This window comes from Chaetodon auriga, chromosome 24 (assembly GCF_051107435.1).
Source record: "Chaetodon auriga isolate fChaAug3 chromosome 24, fChaAug3.hap1, whole genome shotgun sequence".
NCBI classification, from domain to species: domain Eukaryota; kingdom Metazoa; phylum Chordata; class Actinopteri; order Chaetodontiformes; family Chaetodontidae; genus Chaetodon; species Chaetodon auriga.
The window spans coordinates 5,353,926-5,377,174 of NC_135097.1; the positions used below are offsets into that span (position 1 = coordinate 5,353,926).

Below are 23,249 nucleotides of genomic sequence, written 5' to 3' on the forward strand. Positions count from 1 at the left end.
ACCAAAACCTTGATTTCATGCATATGGATATTTATGTAGATAAATATAATAAATTCCTTTTTTTGGAGAACATTGTCATACACCATTTGAGAAAACATGAAAATATTCTGTTTCAATGGGATTGCTATCATTGTGTTCATGACTGTTTTTTTTACTTGGAGGGTAAGACTAGGGAATATTCAACATCTATAACCACACCAGTTCTTGTCCCATTGATGCCACTAAATCCAACACACAGTTTCTTTAATGCTTGGTTTGCGATGCAGACAGCTGGTAACAATACTGCCTGATGTGTAATATTTCATGAAGGCGTGGTTAAGTTATGCATGTCTGAAACACTGTGAAAAAGCAGAACCTCTCCTTGTTTACTGGGTAGTCTATTACTGTAGCTGCCACTGACAAAACCGGACATTACAGTGCATGATTTTACAGTAGTGGCTCAAAACATTTCATTTCTTCATTTCTGGCAAATTGGCTTTTTAAAAATATATATATATATATATATATATATATATATATATATATATATATATATATATGCGCAAGTCACAGTCTAAATTTTAAATCTTGAAGAATTGTTTCAGTTACAATCATCTGGAAACATCTGACCCAAGATGGAGGTGCACAAGTTTACATCGTCAGTCATGTCACAAAGATCACTTAGCAAATTCATCTTACCTGATGGTGATTATTTTCTACTGCAAAAGTGCCTCCAAGTAACACAGGCAATACATGCACAGACGAATACACATACGATTACTCTTAATACTACTACAATGGGTCCTTTTAATGGCAGTTCTTCTTCAGAATTAGATTTATTGAAACCTGTGAAGACACAGAAAAACAGATTAAAAAAAAAACACAGCAAGCGAATCATTAAAGTGATTATGTGTTGACCCAAAAGTGACAAAGAAAGAAAGAACTGAACATGGATTTTGTGGATTTAAAGTTTGGTGAAACTCGGCTCCCATTGATCGTTAAATCTACCAACACACACTACTTAAAAGCATCACAGTACACTTACAGATTGCCTCTAAGCTTTCAGAAGCATTGCTACTGCTGACATGGTTGTTGGCACTGCAGACAATAGACGCGCTGACAGCAGAGATGGTGATGTTGACCTCACTGAAGGACCTCTGAGATGGTGTGCAGCTGTCTTCATCACAGACGGACCTCAGCAACCAACCCTGGATGGAGCAGTTCACTGTGATGTTGCAGATTCCAGCAGATCGGTTGGAGTACCTTTCTGACGTCCAGATGAGAGGTGTGGGAAGGGGCTCTGCAGCAACCACCAAAGCAGATAGATTAATGGACTTGGATGATTTTTGGCACCCTCTGGTGGCAATTTGTGGGAACTACAAAATCATTATGTCTCCGCTATATGCATGTATAGCTCATTTGCTTATTTGTTGTTTAATAATAAACAATAAGAAAATAAGAAAATAAAGCATAAATACTGCAAGGTAATTTTTATTGTTAGGACTCCCGTAGTAATCACTAATGACACTAAAGGCAAAGAGTGATTAAGAACTTACCTTGAATGATCAGGCTGTGGGTCTCCCGTGATAATACAAACTCAGGATCAGTGACGAAAGCCTTATAGATGCCAACGTCTGTCTCAGTCAGGTTCCTGATACACAAGGAGTGGTTTCCTGGACTATAATCCACTTTGTCTTTGAACAAAGGATTGATGCTTTTATCAAAAACAATAACTTTGTTATTAAAACTCCACTGAACATCTTGATGTGGTGGTGACTTCACAACTTGTAGACATAACGAGCTGCCTTTCACCCGGTAGTGCTTCGTTGGCGGATCCTCTGCTGTGATCCCTGACAGGAAAAATGGCATGAAGAAAATGCATTAAATAACATTACAGCACATTGCCTTAAATAATGTACATGCAGCAATAATGTCCTTTGATGGACGTTAAATAATTTCCCTTCGCATCTTTTCTATTTTTTTTTCACCTGTTTCCTCCCCTGGATGGTTCTGACATTTAACATTGCAACACAATTTTTATTCATCTTACCTGCAATAATCCAACAACTCAGGATATGGAGAAGCATTTTGAATCCACTCGAATCTTTGCACACAATGTCGACGAGTCTGAAACCGTTTGACAGGAAACAATGAGTGTAGAAGCACATTAACGTACCAATGAAAGGCAAATGCAGGGGGGTCAAACTCAAATACACAGAGGGCCAAAATTTAAAAAAAAAAAAAAAAAAAAAAAAACTGTTCACATTTCACACATTGAACCTGGAACTACCACAGCCTATAAGTTACTGCCTATAAAACAACATTAATCATTAAATAAATGAAAAATCACTTGCATTCATTTCTTATGGCTTTATCTGCAGCTTTCCATAATAATTTCAAATGAAGACATTTCCCCACAGGCCAACAACAGCCAAAAATCATTTCCTTGAAACAAAAAACAAACAAAGAGTGCAAAAAGTCAACATATATTCAACCCGAGTGTGCTGCTCTCTGATGCGCACTAATCGAAGACAGATACTTGAACCTCGAACTAACACAGCTTATAAGACCGTTTTTATCTATAAACAACAACTTTAAACATTAAATACAAGAAAATTCAGATGTATTCATTTCTTCTGGCTCTTTATGCAGCTTTTCCGGACTAGTTTACCTGTCACGCTGTTTCGTTTCTTCCATTATATTCTTTCATGACAGCCACACTGTCTCCGCACAGAAGACAAACAGCTTTGTCCTTCATATCCGTGAACACACACTCTGCCTCTCACCTGCCTTGAAAACCCGTTTTCAAAGTCCACCTTCCGTTTAGCCGTTTTTCGGGGAGAGGACAGCTGAAAGTTGACCACAGGTAACCAGCTCCATCAGTCTGCTGATGAACGAGTGGGGCACGGACTCGCGCTCGTGAGCCTTTGATTGACGTGCCAACGCACTGGCAGTGCACTGTGGGACTTGTAGTACTATTGGTGCGCGCAATATACCGGCCAGCTCTAATAATAATTAGATATTATCATACGAGGCCAAAGATAATTCTACTGCGGGCCTTGAGTTTGACATAATGGTCAAATGTGTTTCAAAGGCCAGGAAAGCACACGGCGGGTGCTGCTGTGACTTAGAAAAAAGTTCCAATAAAAGAGAACTAAAACACATAATTTGTTTAAATTCATTTAAATACAACCCACACACACCCAAACACGGTTGCTAATTCGCCTCAATTGAGAGACCAGATTTCAGGCGAACCAGATTGTCTGATGCCACCTTGAGGTACCAGCCTTACCTTTGCCCACAGTTATTCCGCCTGTGACGTCGAAGCCAAAGCGCTCCCATACATCACTTCTCACGTGTTCGGTGTCACTGTTACGTCGGCTGGATTTGGAAAGATCCAAGACTTCATCCTCTTCTTGATAGACGATGTTTTGCCAGATCTCTCGGCTCTTTTCTCTCTTCCTGTGCGAATGCGGTTATGATCAGCAAATAAACAACGAGACCAGGATTTCCTGGCGGTTTGAGCAGAAGCTGCAGCATGCTTTCGATCTAAATAAGTCAGCCTACCTACCAGCCTGGAACAGTTTCTTCCAAAGAGTAATGCTTTGCTTTGCAATATCAGTAAAAAACAAGAAAAGTCCACTCAAAAGATGACATCAGTGGGGATTTTAACTCGCAGAAAATAGAGTAAAAAATAAATAAATAAATAAATAAATAAATTAGTTTTTTAAAAAAAATAATTTTAATTTTAAAAATAAAATATATGCAAGTTACAGTACATCTTCTGAAAAGCAACAAATACCACAGTACCAAAACACTGTAAAAAAAAAAAAAAGAAATGCATAAATATGTGTAAACATTGCATGAACGTCCATGTCATCATTCCAGCTGTCACAGTATGTTCTCACTTTTCACGTTCACCTCTTTGGCTTTTGAAAATCCTGTTTCACCTACAGGTGGCGCTGTGACTTCATATTTTGCGGCTTTTGCAGTGCACAGTACAGCGTGTCAATTGGCTGAGGCTGCACTGCCTCATCCAGGACGACAGCGTGTGAAGTCACTGCCTCTCGTTCCTTCAGGTGTCCTCTTGTGTGTGCACTGCCGTCACTCTTGCCAGCAGATGCATTTGTTGCCTGCAACAAGCTGTAGACAGTATCTGCGTTCGGACTTTGCAAGGGCGGCTGTGTGGCATCCACATTTTCATAAGAGGCCTCAGCTTCACTGGAAGAAGATACAGAGACTCTCGGCACAGGATGTGGTTGATTTTCTATCAGCTGATCCGGTGATGTCCGCACCTAGAAACAATGCAGTAAAACATGTTTTCAGTCTTTTAAACAAAGACCTCCAGCAGTGATGGGAAACTCAATTTCAAATCTTGAAGAATTGTTTCAGTTACAATCATTTGGAAACATCTGACCCAAGATGGAGGTGCACAAGTTTACATCGTCAGTCATGTCACAAAGATCAATTAAAGTGTTGCTTAGCAAATTCATCTTACCTGATGGTGATTATTTTCTACTCCAAACTGCCGCCAAGCAACGCAGCCGATAAATGCACAGACGAATACACATACTGTTACTATTATTGCTGCTACAATGGGTCCTTTTAATGGCAGTTCTTGTTCAGAATTAGATTTATTGAAACCTGTGAAGACACAGAAAAACAGATAAAAAACACAGCAAGCGAATCATTAAAGTGATTATGTGTTGACCCAAAAGTGACAAAGAAAGAAAGAACTGAACATGGATTTTGTGGATTTAAAGTTTGGTGAAACTCGGCTCCCATTGGTCGTTAAATCTACCAACACACACTACTTAAAAGCATCACAGTACACTTACAGATTGCCTCTAAGCTTTCAGAAGCATTGCTACTGCTGACATGGTTGTTGGCACTGCAGACAATAGACGCGTTGACAGCAGAGATGGTGATGTTGACCTCACTGAAGGACCTCTGAGATGGTGTGCAGCTGTCTTCGTCACAGACGGACCACAGCAACCAACCCTGGATGGAGCAGTTCACTGTGATGTTGCAGATTCCAGCAGATCGGTTGGAGTACCTTTCTGACGTCCAGATGCGAGGTGTGGGAAGGGGCTCTGCAGCAACCACCAGAGCAGATAGATTAATGGTCTTGGATGATTTTTGGCACCCTCTGGTGGCAATTTGTGGGAATTACAAAATCATTATGTCTGCTCTATGCATGTGTAGCTCATTTGCTTATTTCTTGTTTCATAAGCGCCCCCAGCATCCCCAGAGTTTACGTAGAAATGCTCTGATGTCACTAAATTTGCATGAAGGTTCAGACATTAAGACATAAAAAATCAAACTTTTCATGTGTTGTATGAAATAAGAAAATGAAGCATAAATACTGCAAGATAATTCTTATTGTTAGGACTCCTGTAGTAATCGTTAATGACACTAAAGGCAAAGAGCGATTAAGAACTTACCTTGAATGATCAGGCTGTGGCTCTCCTGTGATGATACAAACTCAGGATCAGTGACGAAAGCCTTATAGATGCCAACGTCTGTCTCAGTCAGGTTCCTGATACACAAGGAGTGGTTTCCTGGACTATAATCCACTTTGTCTTTGAACAAAGGATTGATGCTTTTATCAAAAACAATAACTTTGTTATTAAAATTCCACTGAACATGTTGATGTGGTGGTGACTTCACAACTTGTAGACATAACGAGCTGCCTTTCACCCGGTAGTGCTTCGTTGGTGGATCCTCTGCTGCGATCCCTGACAGGACAAATGGCATGAAGAAAATGCATTAAAATACATTACAGCACATTGCCTTAAATAATGTACATGCAGCAATAATGTCCTTTGATGGACGTTAAATAACTTCCCTTCGCTATCTTTTCTAATTTTTTGCAGGACAGACGCTGATGTTACGCCGCCTTTGCCTTCTTCAAACTAAATGAAAGAGGCCTAATTCAATAGAAGAAATGATAACCATCAAATAGAATAACCATCAATTTTTCCAACTTCTTCAAGTGAAGACACCTCAGACCTCTTGTTCAGCTACTTTAACCTCCCCTGTTTCCTCCCCTGGATGGTAACATGGCAACACAATTTTTTTTCATCTTACCTGCAATGATCCAACAGCTCAGAAGACAAAGAAGCATTTTGGATCCACTCGAATCTTTGCACACAATGTCGACGAGTCTGAAACCGTTTAACAGGAAACAATGAGTGTAGAAGCACATTAACGTACCAATGAAAGGCAAATGAGAGGCCAGGAAACCACACGCCTGCTGCAGCTGTGACAGAAAAAAGTTCCAATAAAAGAGAACTAAAACACATAATTTGTTTAAATTCATTTAAATACAACCCACATACACCCAAACACAGTTGCTCATTCGCCTCAATTGAGAGACCAGATTTCAGGTGAACCAGATTGTCTGATGCCACCTTCAGGTACCAGCCTTACCTTTGCCCACAGTTATTCTGCCTGTGACGTCGAGGCCAAAGCGCTCCCATACATCACTTCTCACATGTTCGGTGTCACTGTTACGTCGGCTGGATTTGGAAAGATCCAAGACTTCATCCTCTTCTTGATAGACGATGTTTTGCCAGATCTCTCGGCTCTTTTCTCTCTTCCTGTGCGAATGCGGTTATGATCAGCAAATAAACAACGCGACCGGGATTTCCTGGTGGTTTGAGCAGAAGCTGCAGCATGCTTTCGATCTAAATAAGTCAGCCTACCTACCAGCCTGGAACAGTTCCTTCCAAAGAGTAATGCTTTGCATGTGTAAAAAAACAAGAAAAGTCCTGTCAAAAGATGACATCAGTGGGGGTTTTAACTCATGGAAAAGAAAAAGAGTCAATGGAAGAGTACAACTTTCTACCTGGTTGAAAAACATCACAGAGATGAATGGGGGACACTCATTCGGTGACTGCCAGTGACTGGCTCAGTAATGTGTCATAGAAAACAGGTAATGGGGGATTTTTTTGTTTGTTTTAAAGCGATACTCCACTCGAAACATGACTCTACCTCCGGTAACTCCATTAACAGTGTGAGGCAACACAGAAAATTTCCGTCACCTGAATTTATTGACCTTTGTAGGAGAAATTTATTCGAGTTTATGGTTTCTGGTTGTGTGTTTTGCTGATAACTGTCTGAGTCTCCAAGGATCCGCGAGCACTGAGCCACGCCTACCTGGCCGCTCACCTGGTCACACACCTGAGGCTCATAGCAATCAGTGCAGTATTTAAGCTGCTCTGCCGCACAGCTCTTGGCCAGACTGTCATTGTTCCCATGTTTCTCATGAACTGCTCTCTGGTTGCTGAACCTGCCTGTTTCTGGCTACACCTGTTCTCCTGTTCCCAGGTAAATATCCTGGCCTCTTGTCCCTGCCCACGGGTCTTTGGTTTGCCTGAGACTGTTTGGTGTTTGCAGCACAAATCACAAAGAGAACCACGAGACTTGACATTGAACACTTCTTGGATCTTTGCCTGCCGGCGGCTGCTTGGTGTTTGATTCACTGAGCGCTGAGATTGAAGTCGATCTCATCTATGTCCACGGTGTGGTGGTTCTGCGCTTGGGTGAAGCCCCCCCCCCCCCCCCCCCCCATCCCCCCGTTACGCTCATGTTGATTCACATGATCTCCAACATGTGCACCGACAACATACCAGACTGAGTTACAAAAAAATTCAAAACTTTCCTAAGTGTTATTTTTGTTTTCAGTTGTAATCACGAGGGGAATTTAAAGGTGAAGAACCGGTTTTGTAATAAATGTTTCTAAATACATTCACATCTTGTCGTCTGGCCTTTCCTCCTGTCGATCATATTGTGATATTTATACTAATTAATGGGTAATAGTTGCTGCTAAGCTAATGCAGTACAGCCTCTGTGCAGCCTTTCCAGGCGAATGTGCTCCATTTGTTATAATGACAGACACCTTCCAGGGTGAAGTTATAGTAAACTCCTCACCGATTCACCTCCCACACAAAGTGTATTTTCAGTTGTTGTGAGGTGCGATACACGACAAGTGAGTGGGCTAAATGTCACTACAATATTTTCTCCACCAGGCTTATTTACTATGTGAACAAAGCTGTTATTGTGACTAAGGACCACATTATTTATTATTTTTAATTATTCAGTCTAAACCAGGGGTGGGGAACGTCTGGCCTCCACCTAAAAGAAGCAGCTCCAACCACTGCTGAGGTTAGTGTGATGTATGAGTTTCAGCTATGATGCATCTCTTAGCTGTTCTTCATAGGCTTGATTTATTTGATTTATTTGGAAATAAAATGTCTTGTAAGCTAATATGTTTTTGAGCTACATACATTAATCTTATATCGATATTCACTGACATGAAGTTATAAAACAATTTTCATACCACTATCCTGAAATTGATGTAAATAAAGTGTTCATAAAATAAAATACTCCATAATTAGTAAGTCACCATCTACATGTGAAGAGAGGCAGCTGTCATAATGTTTATTCACCTGCGGAGGCACACACACGTAGACGTGTTGCAAATAGTACATTTATTAAGAGTCTTAAGAGGTGCGTTCTTAAAAAGTTAAACCAATGAGCTTCCAGTATTATGAGTGATCCATATACAGGAGACTTTACAGTATAAACAAGTAAATCCTCTCACCTGACACTGATACAGGAATGTTTTCAGTTGTTTTTGAGTATTTTTCATCGACTTGTCTGCAGCAGCAGAGGGTTTCATGTGAACAGTGGTATTTAATCTCATATCCGATTATCAAGAGCGCGAACTCACGACAGGTCATCAGATATGTCTTATATTACTGGTTTTTAATAGCATGCTTTGTCTGCCAATCAAACAAAAACACTTTGAGGTATAGAAAAAAAATCCAAGCAGTCTGCATCTTTGTCATTTTTGTCCTTTGCTTAAAAATTCAGATGTCTCATTTTTTGTTACCATAAACCAAATTTTCGCTTGTCCCCTTGAACAGGTACCATAACTGATGTATTAATGTAGACTGAAGGGAGAAAATGTAATTTTTACCCAAATATATGTACTAATCTAATACAAAAAGGCAACTGATTAGACACACAGTGGCAGAATCCACAGACACCTTCATAACCACAAATTAAAGTCACAGCAGTGGAGAGATGGGCGTAATGTACTTTACAAAAATAACATTATGCATTGACAACAGTTAATATAGTATACTGAAAATGTCAGGACAGAAAGAGATGAAGAATGTAGGAAAAAGTATTTTTATACACTGTACAGAGGGACATGAACACGTACTGTACACAGAATTTAAGGCAGTCCAACAAAAGGTTCATACAAACAATATTTTCACACTCAAAAAATTACCCAGTTTCAACCATGAAAACACACTCACAGCAAGATTTAATCAGTTATTACAGTGCATTAAGTACCAGTTAGTTCAGTTATCCGCCTTGCGTGAAATGCCACTTTTCTGTCAAGTTAAAGTGCTTTTTAGTAATATTACTAAATATATTTACCCCAATAAAAACATTCATATCAAAGAGCTCAATATTTCCCAGTGCAACAAGTATCAGTGTGGTTAGAAACTACTGGGTTCAGAAAATATGATACATTCCTTTAAAATCCTTTGTTAAAAAAATAATATGGTTCCAGTATTTTCGCCACCTGTTGCAGGTATTTTATTAATTAAAAAAGGAAAACAACAGTACCGTGATTCAGTGATTAACATCCATAGCAGACGTACACCGCCCAAAACTGTCTCGTCGGGTCAATTCGCTTCTAACTGGGAGAAAAATCTGCACGTGTGGTGAGACTAAACGTTTTCGAGCTCATTTTTCTCATTGCTTCTCGGCTCAAGGACGAGACACCCATTTCAGAATTCACTTATTGAGCTCTTCCTGCACCCTGTCGGGCTAAACTGGAGCAGAAATGACCTGATAAGATGAGGATTTTTGCAGCGTTTGACAATTCTCCAGTTAAAGTAAATCAAGTCCCTTCCAAAAAGTAGCATAGAAAATGGATGACTTGATGTTGTGCTGTACATTTATACGTGTTGGGTTTGTAACTTTGAAGTTGGCTGCAGGCACTGACATCTTCAGTGATCTGTGTTTGACACATTAGCAGTGTGCTTGTGTGTGGTTTTGGGGCCACCGTGTCACCAAGGTGTTGACTTTCACATCTCAGGTATGCGTGGGCAGAGTTTCGCATATACCAGTGAGGGAGATGGTTTCACGAGAAAGCTCGTCGTCTTCTCTTCCTGTCTTTATCTTCAGTTTCATATCAATTTTCCACCACCTCTTCCTGCCTCGCTCCTCCCTCACACATTGCTTATTCGCACACTCAGCGGGCTGCTATCTCTGATGCGTCCCCTTTCTCGCCCCCTCTCTTCCCCCCTGTAGGTCTCCTCCAGCCGCACCTTCTCTGGATCCCTCCCGTCCTCCTTCCCGCCGTGGTAATGGGATGCCTGTGATGGCGGGCTCGGGGGCAGGGACTGCTTGAAGAGAGGTGGGGTTTTGGTTTTGGCCACTTTGTCGAAGAAGGCGAAATCGGCTACATATTTTCCTGAGGGAGACAGGGAGACGACGGGCGGAAACTCGTAACCCCAGAGGATCTCATCTGGAAGGTAGGACGTTCGAACCTGGCAGGTGGCGGACGTGGGCTCAACCGTGGCGCTCATGATCACCAGCAGCTCAAAGTCAGCCAGCTCCGGGTCTGTCCAGCCGCCACCTGGAGATAAGAGGACCACACAGTACCATTGCCTCAGTGTGCTGTTTGTTGTCATCGTCCATGAGGTGGTTGAATTATTGCACTGACTGCGCTGTATTTCAGAGGTCAAATCCAGCTGATTTTAAAGAATGTAAGGCTAAATCATGATGGATTTATTCAGCAAAAGACAGTCAAATAATGTGGGTAGGGAAAGACACACATGCACACACACTCATTTCCTAAACCACCCTAAACACTACTGACCCTAACCTTAACCCTAACCTAAACCTAAACCTAAACCTAACTTTAACCCAAGCCTTCACCTAAAAATTCAATGATTATGTCCCTATAAGGAAGGCAAGTCTCTATAATGTCAGTAATGCATGCGCACACACACACACACACACACACACACACACACAAACACACGAAATTTCCAAAACATCAGAACTGTCACTTACATGCTGATTCCCAAAACACTTGACCGGCTCTCTCTCTCTCTCTCTCTCTCTCTCTCTCTCTCTCTCTCTCTCTCTCTCTCTCTCTCTCTCACTCACACAGACACACACACACACTTACAGAGCTCATCTCTGAAATTTGAACACACACACACACACACACAAAGTAAAAGCTGTCATATGCTGGAAACGCTCCAACCATAAATGTTCAATATATTAAAAAACACACACACACACACACACACACACACACACACAGGATATACTTCAACACACCAGCCCAGTAACACAAAGGAAACACTACAACAGAAGACATATGCACTCAAACAAGCACACACCTGCATCAACAGGCCTCACTCAGAATGCAGACTCTGTCATCTGTCTAAACAGTCCTTACCCTAACCCAGACCCAGGACCGCTCCCACCGGGGACAAAACACCGGATTTCGCAACCGCTTGTCCACACTGCCGCAAACTGGGCTGAGGGATTCTCTATATTGGTCTATTATGGGCGGTGCAACGGCTTCATCTGCATTTATGCAGTGGTCTGACAAAGCACGGCTACACGGACGTCCATCTGTTGGTCGGTTGGTTCCCCCAGTTTGCTCTGAAATATCTGTACAGCTACTGCAGGGATTGCAGTAGCCTCGCGTGGTGCAGTGCATATACAACCACACTGTAGCTCAGTGGTTTGGACAGCCATGACCGCGCTCCTACAGGCCGCCCTGCCGTGTCCTGACTCACAGTCACATAATGCCAACAAGGTTCACACACTGTTGCACTGGTCAGTCTTTCTATGAAGTGCAATTCCCTGCTGATAGTTCCTTAAATTTAGTGCATTGTTGAGAGCATAAAACCAGCTTTGCAGGGAGCTCGAAAGCTGTGCTCAAAGAACTGCAGACTTTTAAAAACATCCATTCTGTACATCCATTCAACCATCCATCCATATGTAATTATGCTGTGCAGAATCACACCGAGCTGCGAGCCGTCCCAGGTGGCTCTAGGCCAGAGGCAGAGGACACTAAACCAGTTATGTATTTGCAGTTTTTAGGTGACGTGAATGATGTCTTTGTCTTTATGAACTGCAGACTCGCTCACACGCTGACACAGATTCTCAGACTCTTTGTGACATTTTCAGTGCTTTGCATGAGTGCTTTTAAGGCATCGTTTCCTGGACGCATGACAGGAAATAACCCACATGAACAACACTGGCAACAAAAACTGTTTACTGTTACAGTTGGCAGTTAGAGCACAGTTTACTGTAGTACTATGGACTGCGTTATGTGAGCTGTGATGCAATCCGTTAAATATTTTAACATTTAAATTAACAGGAATTTTAATCATGATGACACGAATAAGAAAGGGAGGTATAATAACTAACAAAAAAAAAAAAGGCAGATCAAAGTTTAAGGGCAGAGCATAAAGGTGCAGCAATGACATAAAAAGTGGAAATGAGAGCCGATTATAACACGTCAGAATAGGAAGGAGAGCAGTGACGGAAGCTGTTGACAGTAAATGAGCAGCGTGAGTGTGAGCAACGCTGCGATCAGAGGCCGTCAGTGCCGAGAGGTCTGTGCTGCTGTAAGTGGATCTGCGCAGGCTTCTTGTCAGCACCCCGGACTGTGCGGCATTGTGCTCTAATGAGGGGTGTCTCTGGCCATCTCTCTCACACACATTCCAGCCAGCGAAACCCTCTCCTCCAGTGCCAAACCAGCCCAACTCCGGGCAGTTAGAGGCAGCCAAGCATGCAGCACATGACCGTAAATACCAATACACCTACATGTACAAACATACCGAGAGTACAGTCATTCTCAGGAGACATATGAGGTTTCAAATAAGGACATGGACTGTTTTTCTAAAGCATGTTACACCATTAAATGATCGCTGGTCAGAAAATATACTTACGTTTCAGTTTAAAAGTGTAACGAGGAAATTGCTTGATGTAATTTCTTGTGAATGCTGTGTACCAATATTAACGCAAAACCCTCCAAAAAAAGTGTCATTATTTGAAATTAATGAGTTGAAATAAATAAAATAAATGTCAGCACGACATCACAAAGCTTGTCTTTGCTGCATATCTTCATTGCATTTGTTTCTCTGTTTATGATGTAGCACCAGGCATTCATCACACAACCTGCCCAGGAACTACAAGCTACGGTTATGCTGTACTGTCTTTAAAAGTAGTGTAAAAGAGCAGTTTGTCAGACCTGCCGCACAATTTGACATGAGAGCCATGATCTACCTTTCGCTGCCCAGGCCCTGAGGGGGCTGTTGTCGTCAATGATGTGGTAGAAAGTCAGGGGGATGATGAGGAAGGGGCTGTCGCTGGACGTGTCCACCTGGAATGGCACGTTGCGCTGGTCCAGCCGCACCGTCTCGCCCTCCTTTGTCAGGGACGTCTGGAGCAACTTCCCCGTCACCTGGGAGCCAAGATGGAGTCAGTAAATGAAGCCAAGAGGTTGCAGAAGGCATCCTGTAACCAGAAGGCCCCAGGTTTAATACCTGCAATGGCCAGTCCTTCATCAAAGGTGCTGCGCTCTTGAGTGACATGCTCAGCCACAGACTGTAGTTAACCACATTTCCTACCAGCTAAACAATCACCGCAAGGACTACAAACACATTTATTGACAGGATGTGACTCATAACACACATGTTCTAGCCCACTGCGCACATATTGTAATCAGAGTTCAGTCGGAGTTACTGCATCCACTGCAGTCTAGATTGAATGTGTGCCTATACTCGACATTACAGCAGCTTATGGTTCTCATCAAAGCTTTGCTGTTCTTTTTCTCCCCTGCACGGGCTTCCAGGAAAGGCTGCGTGTCAGTGTCAGTGGGTTCAAGTCCATTCGGCATCAGGTGAAATGAGTAAAAAAAGCTCTTCTAAAGCATACACTGAGATACAAGACAGGCAGACAGACAGACAGACAGGCAGACAGACAGACAGACAGACAGACAGACAGACAGACAGACAGGGCATCAGGTGCATCAAACACAGAAGGTATTTCTCAACCAACCTGATAGAAAAGAAAAATGTCCCTAAAAGCGACGTGCATACCTGGCATCCTAACAGCAGGCTTTTGCGCATGTTGGCCACTCGGATCATGAGGCAGGGACGTCCCTCGTGATTTGACACAACAGCGTGTTGACTAAACTTCACCGTCTCTCCTCTCTTCTTGGGACGGGCGACCTGCAGGAGGAGCAAAACACGTCAAAGTCTTCCAAACCACACGCTGTAAACACTCAACATTAACTTCAGCAGTCATCTGCACGCCAGTGGTACCTTGGCGAGGAAGGTGCCAGTGATGAAGATCTCCATCACCATCGTGATGACCAGCTGAAAGATGAGCAGGACGATGGCGACGGGACACTCCTCGGTGATGCACCGGAAACCGTAGCCTATTGTGGTCTGAGACTCCAGAGAGAAGAGGAAGGCTCCTGTCAGGGTCTTCACCTCCATTACACATGGGGTATGGTTGGAGGGGGGGTCAAACTCTGGAGGACGGGAGGAAGAACAGAGGAGCTTGGGTTTTACGGGTGTAAACAAATTATCAAGGAACATTTTGTTTCCTCGCTCAGTGCTCTTTCAGGTCTTTCTCATGCTCTTTCTTTGTGTGTCTTTCTTCTTGGTTTGCTCATTCACAAAAAAGCACTTGTACTTGGCGGATCCTGTTTTTTTACAGAAAGCCATTACATCATCATTACAAAGGAACAAAAGGCCTTTCCTGCTTTAATTTTCTCTCCTCTGACTCTCAAACCTCCATCGTCCACTCCTCCTCCGTCTTACCCAGCAGGTCTCCATGCACCATTGCCACCAGGTACCAAAGCACTCCAAACACGAACCAGGTCCCAGCAAAGGTGGCAGAGAAGAGGAAGAACTTGTACCGCCATTGCATGTCCAGAAAGGTCGTCCAGAGGTCACGGAGGTACAGAGCCCCTCGTCCGCTCACGTGCTCGATGCGTACATTGCTTCGTCCATCTTTGGAGAGCACGCGGCGCCTCCTTCGCAGGGCATTGGGCCCTCCAGCTGCTGTTGCCACTCCACCTGCACCAGCACCTCCGTTCCCTCCTGCGGAGCCCAGCAGCGGCTTGGTGATGTCAGTCTGCGTCTGGGAGTGGCATACTTTCTGAGGGGAGGAGCCCTCAGAGGAGGGAGGAGTGGCTGAGGTCATGGCTGGCGCTGCAGGGGGTTGGAGACAGAAAGAGGAGACAACAGGTGAGACCAAATGAAAAGGTGCAGGATGTGTGAAAAACAGATCGGACTTTAAAACATTTTCTAACCTCATGAATGAGAAAAATTACAGAGTGGAACATTCAGGAGAAGAAGAAGAGGAGGAGGAAGAGGAGGAGGAGGAGGAGGAGAGGGATTAGAAGCACATTTTTCAAGTGGACAGTGTTGTGGCTGTCCACGGTGGTCCACTTTAAGCCCCTTTTCTCCTTTCACTGGAGGCAGCTGGCCTTGTCAAAATAAAAGCCTCCTTTCAGCTTGAAGGCACAGCTGCCCTTTCACATTAAAAGCTGGATGGGACAGGCTCATTCACATGTCGGTCGCACAAGACAGCTACTGAATCGAGATGAGGAGACACTGGTGGCTGTTATTCCACACGAGAAAGATTAAGAAAAAGAAGTCTTCTACTGGACCATTGCTGAGAGCTGCTTTTATACTCTACCTTTCCCTTTTTGGCCAAATTTTTTTTGAAGAGAGACCTCAATTATGCAGCATTAGCAGCAGATGCGACATACAGATGAGAATGAGAAGTTGTCAGCTGTCCAAAAAGTCAATGAACACCCCTGTCCGCTGACTTTTAGTTTAGGGATTAGCTGCAGTTAAGGGGAATTTCAATGCTACCAATCATATGTGCACCATCCGATAGATTTGGGGTGAGCCAGGCGTCATCACCCAGCATGAGTGACCGACCTCACTGATGCTCTTGTGGCCGAATGGGACCAAATCCCTGCAGGTTGGTTGCTAAATCTTGCAGAAAGACTTCCTTGAAGAGTAAAGGCTGTCATATCAGCAAATTAATGCTCGTCGTCTCTGAGTTAGATCAGTCAAATATGGGTGTCCACATGTATTTGGCCATCAATGTGTGCTGGGTGACTTGAATGAGTGATGCCGTACTTGTATTCCCATACGCTCAAGTGCTCATTGTGATTGAACACGTGTCAAGTGAATGCCTGTGTCAGAGACTGGTGGTGTGTCTGTGGCTCTCAGAGTGTCAGCAGTATATTGACATAATGAGAAGCCCCCCCCCCCCGGGTGCCATGGACACTTATTGTCACTGTATTGGTCATTCCTTGTGCTCTCTTAACAGTTTCACTCTCATCTGGGCTGCAGTTTCTCTCTCTCCACGTCCTTTTTCTGTCCCCTCTCGCAGACTCTCACTCACTGTCGGCTAAATGGCCCTTTTGTCTCGAACGGCCTCTGCTTTCCGGAGTGAATATAACAAAACCAAAAACAAAACAACACAAACAAAAGCCTAAGAACCGAGGCGATCTGATACGCTCTGTCCTTTCCTGTCCTTTCTGACCCTTCTCTCTCCTCTCTCCGGGCTGGAGCTCACACTGAGTGAATGAATAGAGATCTGTGTTGATGTCTGTGCTCTGAATACTAAGATATGGAGGGGGAGGGAGGGAGGGAGGGAGGGAGGCGGGGTCAAGAGGAGGCCCACGTGATTGGCCGTGTCCATCTCCAGCTGAACTCTGAACCCTGCGGAGCTCCTGCCTACACATACAGTAAACACACTCTCATGCATTGGACATATAGACCTTTTGAACAGTTCGACCACGATACAATACAATTTATTGTCCAAAGGAATGTTTGAACCTTACACGCAACACGTATCATGTATATTCATTCATACTTAAACATGGAGGTTGGTGTATTCTGCGGCAGCCCCTCCATTATCTGTCACCATCACCATCAGTCCATATTTTCAGCTCATTTGTTCCTCGTGAAGATAAATAAATTTGGTAAGCAGTATTAGCTAATCTTTTTGGCCACTTGGGGACAGCGCAAGAAAGCAATATCGCATGTAAAGTTGTTATTCATTCTGCTTTTAGCTCTGTTTTAGTCGCCACCAGGCCCTAAGGGAAAAATCGGTGTCTTTCAGCAGCTATGTGCTTGACTGTGTCCGCTAGCTGGATGCTAACTTTGTCTGTTAGCAGTTTGGTGCTGGGCCGCTAGCGCACAGCGGGTTTCTTCTGAGCTTTTCTGCAGAAAACAGCCGAGTCGGGAAAAGAGTTTGATGACAGCAGCGAGAGTGAAGCAAGCGAACAACAAACTTGCACGCCGTAAAACCAAAGCAGTAAGTTTTAAGATGCTAAAACGCTTGTGTAGCGTCGTGCATGGTCATTTGATGCATTGCTCAGGTTCCTCATAATGAAGGAACACGTGACCCTGCAGAACGCTGTGGTTGATTTATGTGTTTTTAGGACAGTGGGGTCGACAATATTTGTTCGAATGTTCGATTCGTTGTTGGTCTTTAAAGTTATTATACTATTTGAGAGGTGTATCAGTCTCCCTGACACTTACACTGATGGATTCCCTCTCTGGTAAAGTGACTTTTTCCACTCAATTGACGACCACACTCAAGGTTAGGATCTCTTCCTCTCTGTCCGGCTCTCCGTCCCTCTCCTTCCCTCTGTCCCGTGTGCACAAGAATCCTTTGTTTTCCAGGAGATGAAAGGGACAAAAGCCACCATTGAAAAATACGACTGGGTGAGTGAAAGAGGGAGCAACTTAGATGGGGAGAGGAGAGCGGTACGGAGCGTCAAAGTGTGTGTGTGGTGTGCATTTGATGGTGTGTGTGTGTGTGTGTGTGTGTGAGTATGCGGTGCTTGACATTTTGAGGGGGCAGAGATGGGAGGTGGGGCGGGGGGAGAATAATTGGTTTCGGGTGACAGGAGGAGTGAAAGAGGAAGAGGTTGAGAAATGGATGGTGAAGGAGAGAGAAGGAAGGGCTACGTGGAGTGAAGGTGGAGGAAACAGATCGGTGACAAAAGGCGGTCATTAGTATTCCAGAGGAGACAGTAATCCCTTCCACTCAGTGCCCCTGTCCAGTGTCCACGGCCATAAAAACCCCAGCAGCCAGAACAGTGCACTGAAAGGAGCCAATGCAACACAAGCTGAATGGCTGTGACTACTGTCCACACCACAGCAGCCTCAGCGCCGGACTGAAAGGCCTGTCCAAACATGGACACAGGCCGTGCCAAGAAGGCATCTGCTCAGCCAACACAAGACGCTGAAAGCCCAAACTTACTGGAGCCAAAGCAAGCAGCGCACACTGCCATACAAATGAGCTGCTGTTGTGTCTTTTTATATATATATACAGTGAATGATTTGTCATTAGGAGGGAGCCTCTTCTTCAGCCCCTTTCTCATTGGTTCCATTTCCGGTTTTGTGCCTTCGCTCGTCTCGCTCTTTCTGGTTGTAGTAAACAAATACGAGCAAGGCGTCGCGGTCCTGATCGGTTCAGGCAGCCCACTCTGTGTTTCTAAAAGTCGGGAACATGTGTCGACATTTCTGAGGACCTGAACCCACCACAAGCTCCCCAGAAGTCAGATTAAAAAAGATCATCTATGGTGCAAATTACCGCCGATGAACACTGATGTTTAACTTATCAACGATGATGCTGGTTATTATTAAAATTATTAACATTGTTTGCAGTCGCTTTGCTGGTCTGCAAGGTTATAAAGATGAATCCAAACACAGCTTCTTTTATGTAATACATACATATATTTTCATTTATCATGTAAATATGGAAAATCAGTTTGTTCCACAACAATAACCCCCGCTCATGTAATCTGGTCAGTGTGTAACGATGAAATAGGTCCCCACTGTCTAAACAACACAGCAGATTCCAACTTCTGGTCTAGACAAAATTACAGAGTCTGAGCTCTTCCTTGTTGATGAAATTGTCTTGTTTTGGGTTTACCAACGTGTATTTTTATGCCCAAAAATGGTGCAGTTGGTGAAAACTATCTCTCCAATGCAACAACTTTTCACAAGGTAAGAAACTGACCCTAGTTTCAGCTTCTTCACCTTGAATTTAAGCACAAAAAAACGAACCTGACCGACCACCAGTCACACTTTATAAAGCCTTATACAACTTAAGGCTTCCTGAATCTATAATGATTCAGTCAGACGTTTCAGATCACTAAATGACTGTTACGATCACAAGGGAACTTGTTAGCGCGATGTGTCATCGACCACGTCAGAAGGCAGAAGTGAATGCAGCGTTTCCAAGCAGCCACAGTCGAAGGCGGTGTGAAAAGCCATGCAGAGGTGATAATGAATTAAATGGAGATAAACTGCACACGTTTTTCAGACAGCCGCTCCTCCCGGCTGCATTAGAGTCAGATTGTCGATTTCTTGAAGCTACAGAAACTTATTGGATGTAGTCGCCCAATCAGAACATCAGAAAGGGTTGGACCAGGGTTGAAGCACACTGACGCTGTAAGAGTCACAGTAACAGTCACAGTGTAATGTAACAGTATATAAACTTCATTCTGTGCCACTGCAGCTTTAACTACATTCACATAATGTACCTCTTGGGGATTTTAACAACGGGAAGTAATTGTGACCAGTAGCCATGGCGATCAGACATTTGTCTCAATGTGTCTGTCCAAACGTCCGCCTCGATCTAACACCTCCCTAAACAACTCGCCTCCACTTCCTCGGCCCAGAATTAGTCGAAGAGTAACGACGTTGAACTGAATTAAACGACGGAGAGCAGCTGTTTGCCGCTAGGCTGTAATTTAAAGACCGACTTTTACCGTCTTCTTCCGAGTCAGCAGTCAACAAATGTCTGTCCCTCTGCTGTAAATCTGACGGATATACTCCCACTGTGGTGCTGATGAGGATTCCTCAGTGTCAAAACACCATCACGCCTATTCTTTCCACTGTGTTATGTACAAACTCTCCAATATTTTCTGCCTCTCTATAGCTTGGATATTGCTCGGACACTTTTTGCGCACCTGCAGCAGAAGCCCAAATGTTAGTGTCCACGCAGGACGGGTGCAGGTTAGCTAAACTGCTCATTTATGAATGAAACTTTGTTACATGCAGTACAGCATTGTATTGATTTATGGGGTTTTTGGCTAATAATATAAAATATAATACAGATTTGAGTGGAACCGCACGCTGCTAATATCCCTCGTGCAGCGGAGCACCTGTTTGAATGCTGACCTCAAAGCCAAGCATCAAACAGTTCAAGGATACGCAGCATGTTTCCGCATTATAAGGACACAAAAGCAATATCTAAGCAAAAAATAAGTTTTTCCTGGGATGTTAGAGGAACATCACAGTGCAGTGTTGTAGGAAAATATCAGAAAAGGAAATAAGCTGTAGACATTATGAGTACTTAGAGGAATATTGCAGGTAATGTTATTGCATTGAGATGTCCATAACCCAACTGCATGGTAAGTAAGTGAATAAACAGAACTAACACTTACAGATCAGCACATTATTTCCATATTTTAATCAAAAAAAAGACTGTTTTGAAGATGTCCATGCGTCTCTTACCTCTCTGTTGACTTGTAGCAGAAGTTCGCTTTGACCACAGCTTGTGAAGATTTAATTAGTTTCACTGTGCAGCAAACATGTGAAAAAGGCAGATGATGTTAATCTGTCATGAGGGGGGACAAAAAAAAGAACAAGGCACACTTGTTGACAGGTCAAGCATGTCTGAAATCACCTCACATCTTTTCCTTTCTGCTGTCCGCCTGCGTCGTTGTCATCTTAGATTTCACAAGAGAAAAACTTTAAGAAAAAAAGCATCCGAGCAGAGGCCGAGGATTAGCCGGCGGTCAGTCGGTGTCTCCCAGCACGCTGGTACTGGCAGTACCGGTTCTGGCTCACTGTTACTGGGTCATTATGTAATCAGATGAGCGCAGTCTGCACTCCTTCTCGCATGCGAAGCTGAGAGGAAGCCCCGTGCGCCCTCAAAGGGGGAAGTTAAAGAAGCCCGGGCTGTCCACTCCTCCAGGACCCCCCTGCACGCCTCTCTATATAAACCCAAAAGTATTCAGGCAGCCGCTGTTTCACGACATTTTTAATTCATTAATTCAACTCTCCTCCCAGCTTCTCCTCCTACCCTCCCTCTCCGTCCCTCTCCCTGACTGTACGCTGTAAATGGGCCCCTTTGTTGCGAGGCCTCCTCCGCTGTTTCGGCCTTTGTCAACTTTCTCATGTAAATGTTTGATGGTTATAAGATACAAGCCTGGAAGTTGTTGCAATGCAGTGGAGGTATTTACAAATCAAAGGCAGAAAGGAAAATAACAGGGCTTTTCTTGTGCACTTGGCTCCTTGCAGTTTTGCGTTGGCCGCCGTGCAGTGAATGGATAATGTCGGTGCATCTCTGTGAGGCTGTGCCACGTCCGCCTGCGTGGAGGGGGCACTCGTAGAGGCGAGTACACATGGGCCTGCTGTGAATGGACAGCACGGGATGAATTAATTCACCAAATCTGTGGTGGGACGTGTCGCAACTTTCACCTCGGACGTCAAGAAAAAGCCCGTGGAGAGTGACCTGAAGTGCAAATTCATGTGCTTTTCTTAAAATATTATTCGCAGCTTTAGTTTCTTTGCAGAGGAAAACTTGATCTGGTTTCGATCAACAAATAAAAAAATGCATTTTTATATATTTAAATACCCAACAGTGTTTAAAGTAGCTCAAATTAGCTCCACCTGCAACATTAAAATGCTGCTTACACATGAGTTCATCATGGAAATGTATGTATAAGCTCCTGCTTCTGATGAGTACTTTCACTTTTACTTGTAACAGGGTATTTTTAGACAGTAGTAGTATTATTTTTATTTAGAAACTTCATGAAGATCGAGATTCTTTAAAGGAAAGTGTAGAAATTTAATCTTAATTCTGTCCTGCATTTGATATTAAACACTGGATTTAAGGTGTCAGGGATACAAGTTGTTATTATAGATAAAATAAAATATACGGTTTAAGGTTCTATGGGAGCAACCGAAAAGAGTTTTTTACACCAAAGAACGTGGAAAGGGCAGCTTGTCAGCCCACCATTCAAAGCCTGCCTATTAACTTTGTTTTGACGGGAGCTGAATTTACCGTATGTTCAGATGAGAGTCCCCAGGCGGGGCGCAGACGCATGAATCTGCAGCTGCGACGCACCGCACAATAAACCCAATGCTGCTCAATATCAGGCCCGGCGGGATTCACACGCACATCAATCTGCGGGGCCCCTCCAACCTGCCAGCGGGTCTTGTTCCTCCTCAACACCCTCTCCCGTCCTGCAGAGTTTGGGGCTCCCCTTATCCGGAGCGTGGGGGCCCTGCGTCCACAGGGGGGCAGATTATATATGTGTGTTTACCTTCTGGGTGATGATTTCATGAGGGTTTGGCTCCTTTCAGGTCCCAGGCTTCCTGGGTGGGGTGCCTCACCTGAGATATACTGTGGAAGACCTCGCTGCGGAGCAATTTACTGTGCTTATATTGTGCATCTACTGACCTGAAAAACTCAATCTCACTCCCCGCTCATCTCTTTGTAAGGCACTTGGTAGCCCTTTAAACAAAGGACACATGTGTCTTTAATAGTAGCTATGACCCTGATCTGACCACAGCGAACCCACATCATCGACTGGGAGACAACAAAGCCATATTTTTCCTCCAAAGAAGCTCCAAACGTCAGATGAAACAGGCCATCTTATGGTGCATATCTTCAATTCTGCACATTATAACGGCTCAGTATTCCTCTGTACCATATTTAACCCACTTCATGTATGTGTGAAAGAATGTGACCTCACTTGGCCAATCCAAGACATCGCCTCTCTGTTTTCAGACCGGCGAGAGTTTTAGGAAAACTGTGTCACGGAGGTCAGCAGTTCACTGAGAGGAGGGAGAAGAAGAAAAGAGAGAGAGGGAGGGAGAGGAGGAAGAGAGCACGAGATACGCTGTGAGAGAGGAAGGACGAGGGGAGGCAGGAGACGCTAAGGATGGAGGAGAGAGGAGTTTGTGGAGGCGATGAAAGAGGAGGGATGGAGGAAGCACATGATGGTGTAATGTTGCTCCGTCGGAAGGCTCCCTCCGTCTTTCTCCTCCGTCCTCCTTTTTTCCAGCCCTCTCTTTGTTGATCTGTCTCCTTGGCCCAGGATGAGGTTTGTGTTTCCATCACATGTCGCACGAGGTGCCCTCCCCCTT

General features: G+C 43.9%; 3 protein-coding genes across 4 annotated transcripts; all 3 read right to left on the reverse strand.

Annotated features, from left to right (window-relative positions):
* Positions 1-553: 553 nt before the first annotated feature.
* On the reverse strand, positions 554-2,944 carry LOC143317362 (T-lymphocyte surface antigen Ly-9-like). The gene is made up of 5 exons (XM_076725497.1): positions 2,766-2,944; positions 2,030-2,106; positions 1,536-1,829; positions 1,025-1,279; positions 554-825 (listed from the first exon to the last, which is right to left on the reverse strand). Exons 2-5 carry the CDS (start codon positions 2,064-2,066, stop codon positions 689-691), a joined length of 723 nt encoding a protein of 240 aa, XP_076581612.1. The 5' UTR covers positions 2,067-2,106; positions 2,766-2,944; the 3' UTR covers positions 554-688.
* An 898-nt stretch (positions 2,945-3,842) lies between these two features.
* On the reverse strand, positions 3,843-6,571 carry LOC143317328 (uncharacterized). The gene is made up of 6 exons (XM_076725427.1): positions 6,412-6,571; positions 6,070-6,146; positions 5,424-5,717; positions 4,818-5,072; positions 4,478-4,623; positions 3,843-4,274 (listed from the first exon to the last, which is right to left on the reverse strand). Exons 1-6 carry the CDS (start codon positions 6,459-6,461, stop codon positions 3,930-3,932), a joined length of 1,167 nt encoding a protein of 388 aa, XP_076581542.1. The 5' UTR covers positions 6,462-6,571; the 3' UTR covers positions 3,843-3,929.
* A 1,886-nt stretch (positions 6,572-8,457) lies between these two features.
* Positions 8,458-21,145, reverse strand: kcnj10a (potassium inwardly rectifying channel subfamily J member 10a). Of its 2 annotated transcripts, none has more exons than XM_076725021.1 (7): positions 20,784-21,145; positions 20,607-20,670; positions 14,868-15,260; positions 14,364-14,575; positions 14,139-14,270; positions 13,324-13,501; positions 8,458-10,645 (listed from the first exon to the last, which is right to left on the reverse strand). In XM_076725021.1, the coding sequence occupies exons 3-7, from the start codon at positions 15,250-15,252 to the stop codon at positions 10,236-10,238; spliced, it is 1,317 nt and encodes a 438-aa protein (XP_076581136.1). In that variant the 5' UTR covers positions 15,253-15,260; positions 20,607-20,670; positions 20,784-21,145; the 3' UTR covers positions 8,458-10,235. The 2 variants fall into 2 exon arrangements, with proteins under 2 accessions (XP_076581136.1, XP_076581135.1); XM_076725020.1 differs by having other exon boundaries at positions 20,779-21,145.
* Positions 21,146-23,249: the final 2,104 nt, after the last annotated feature.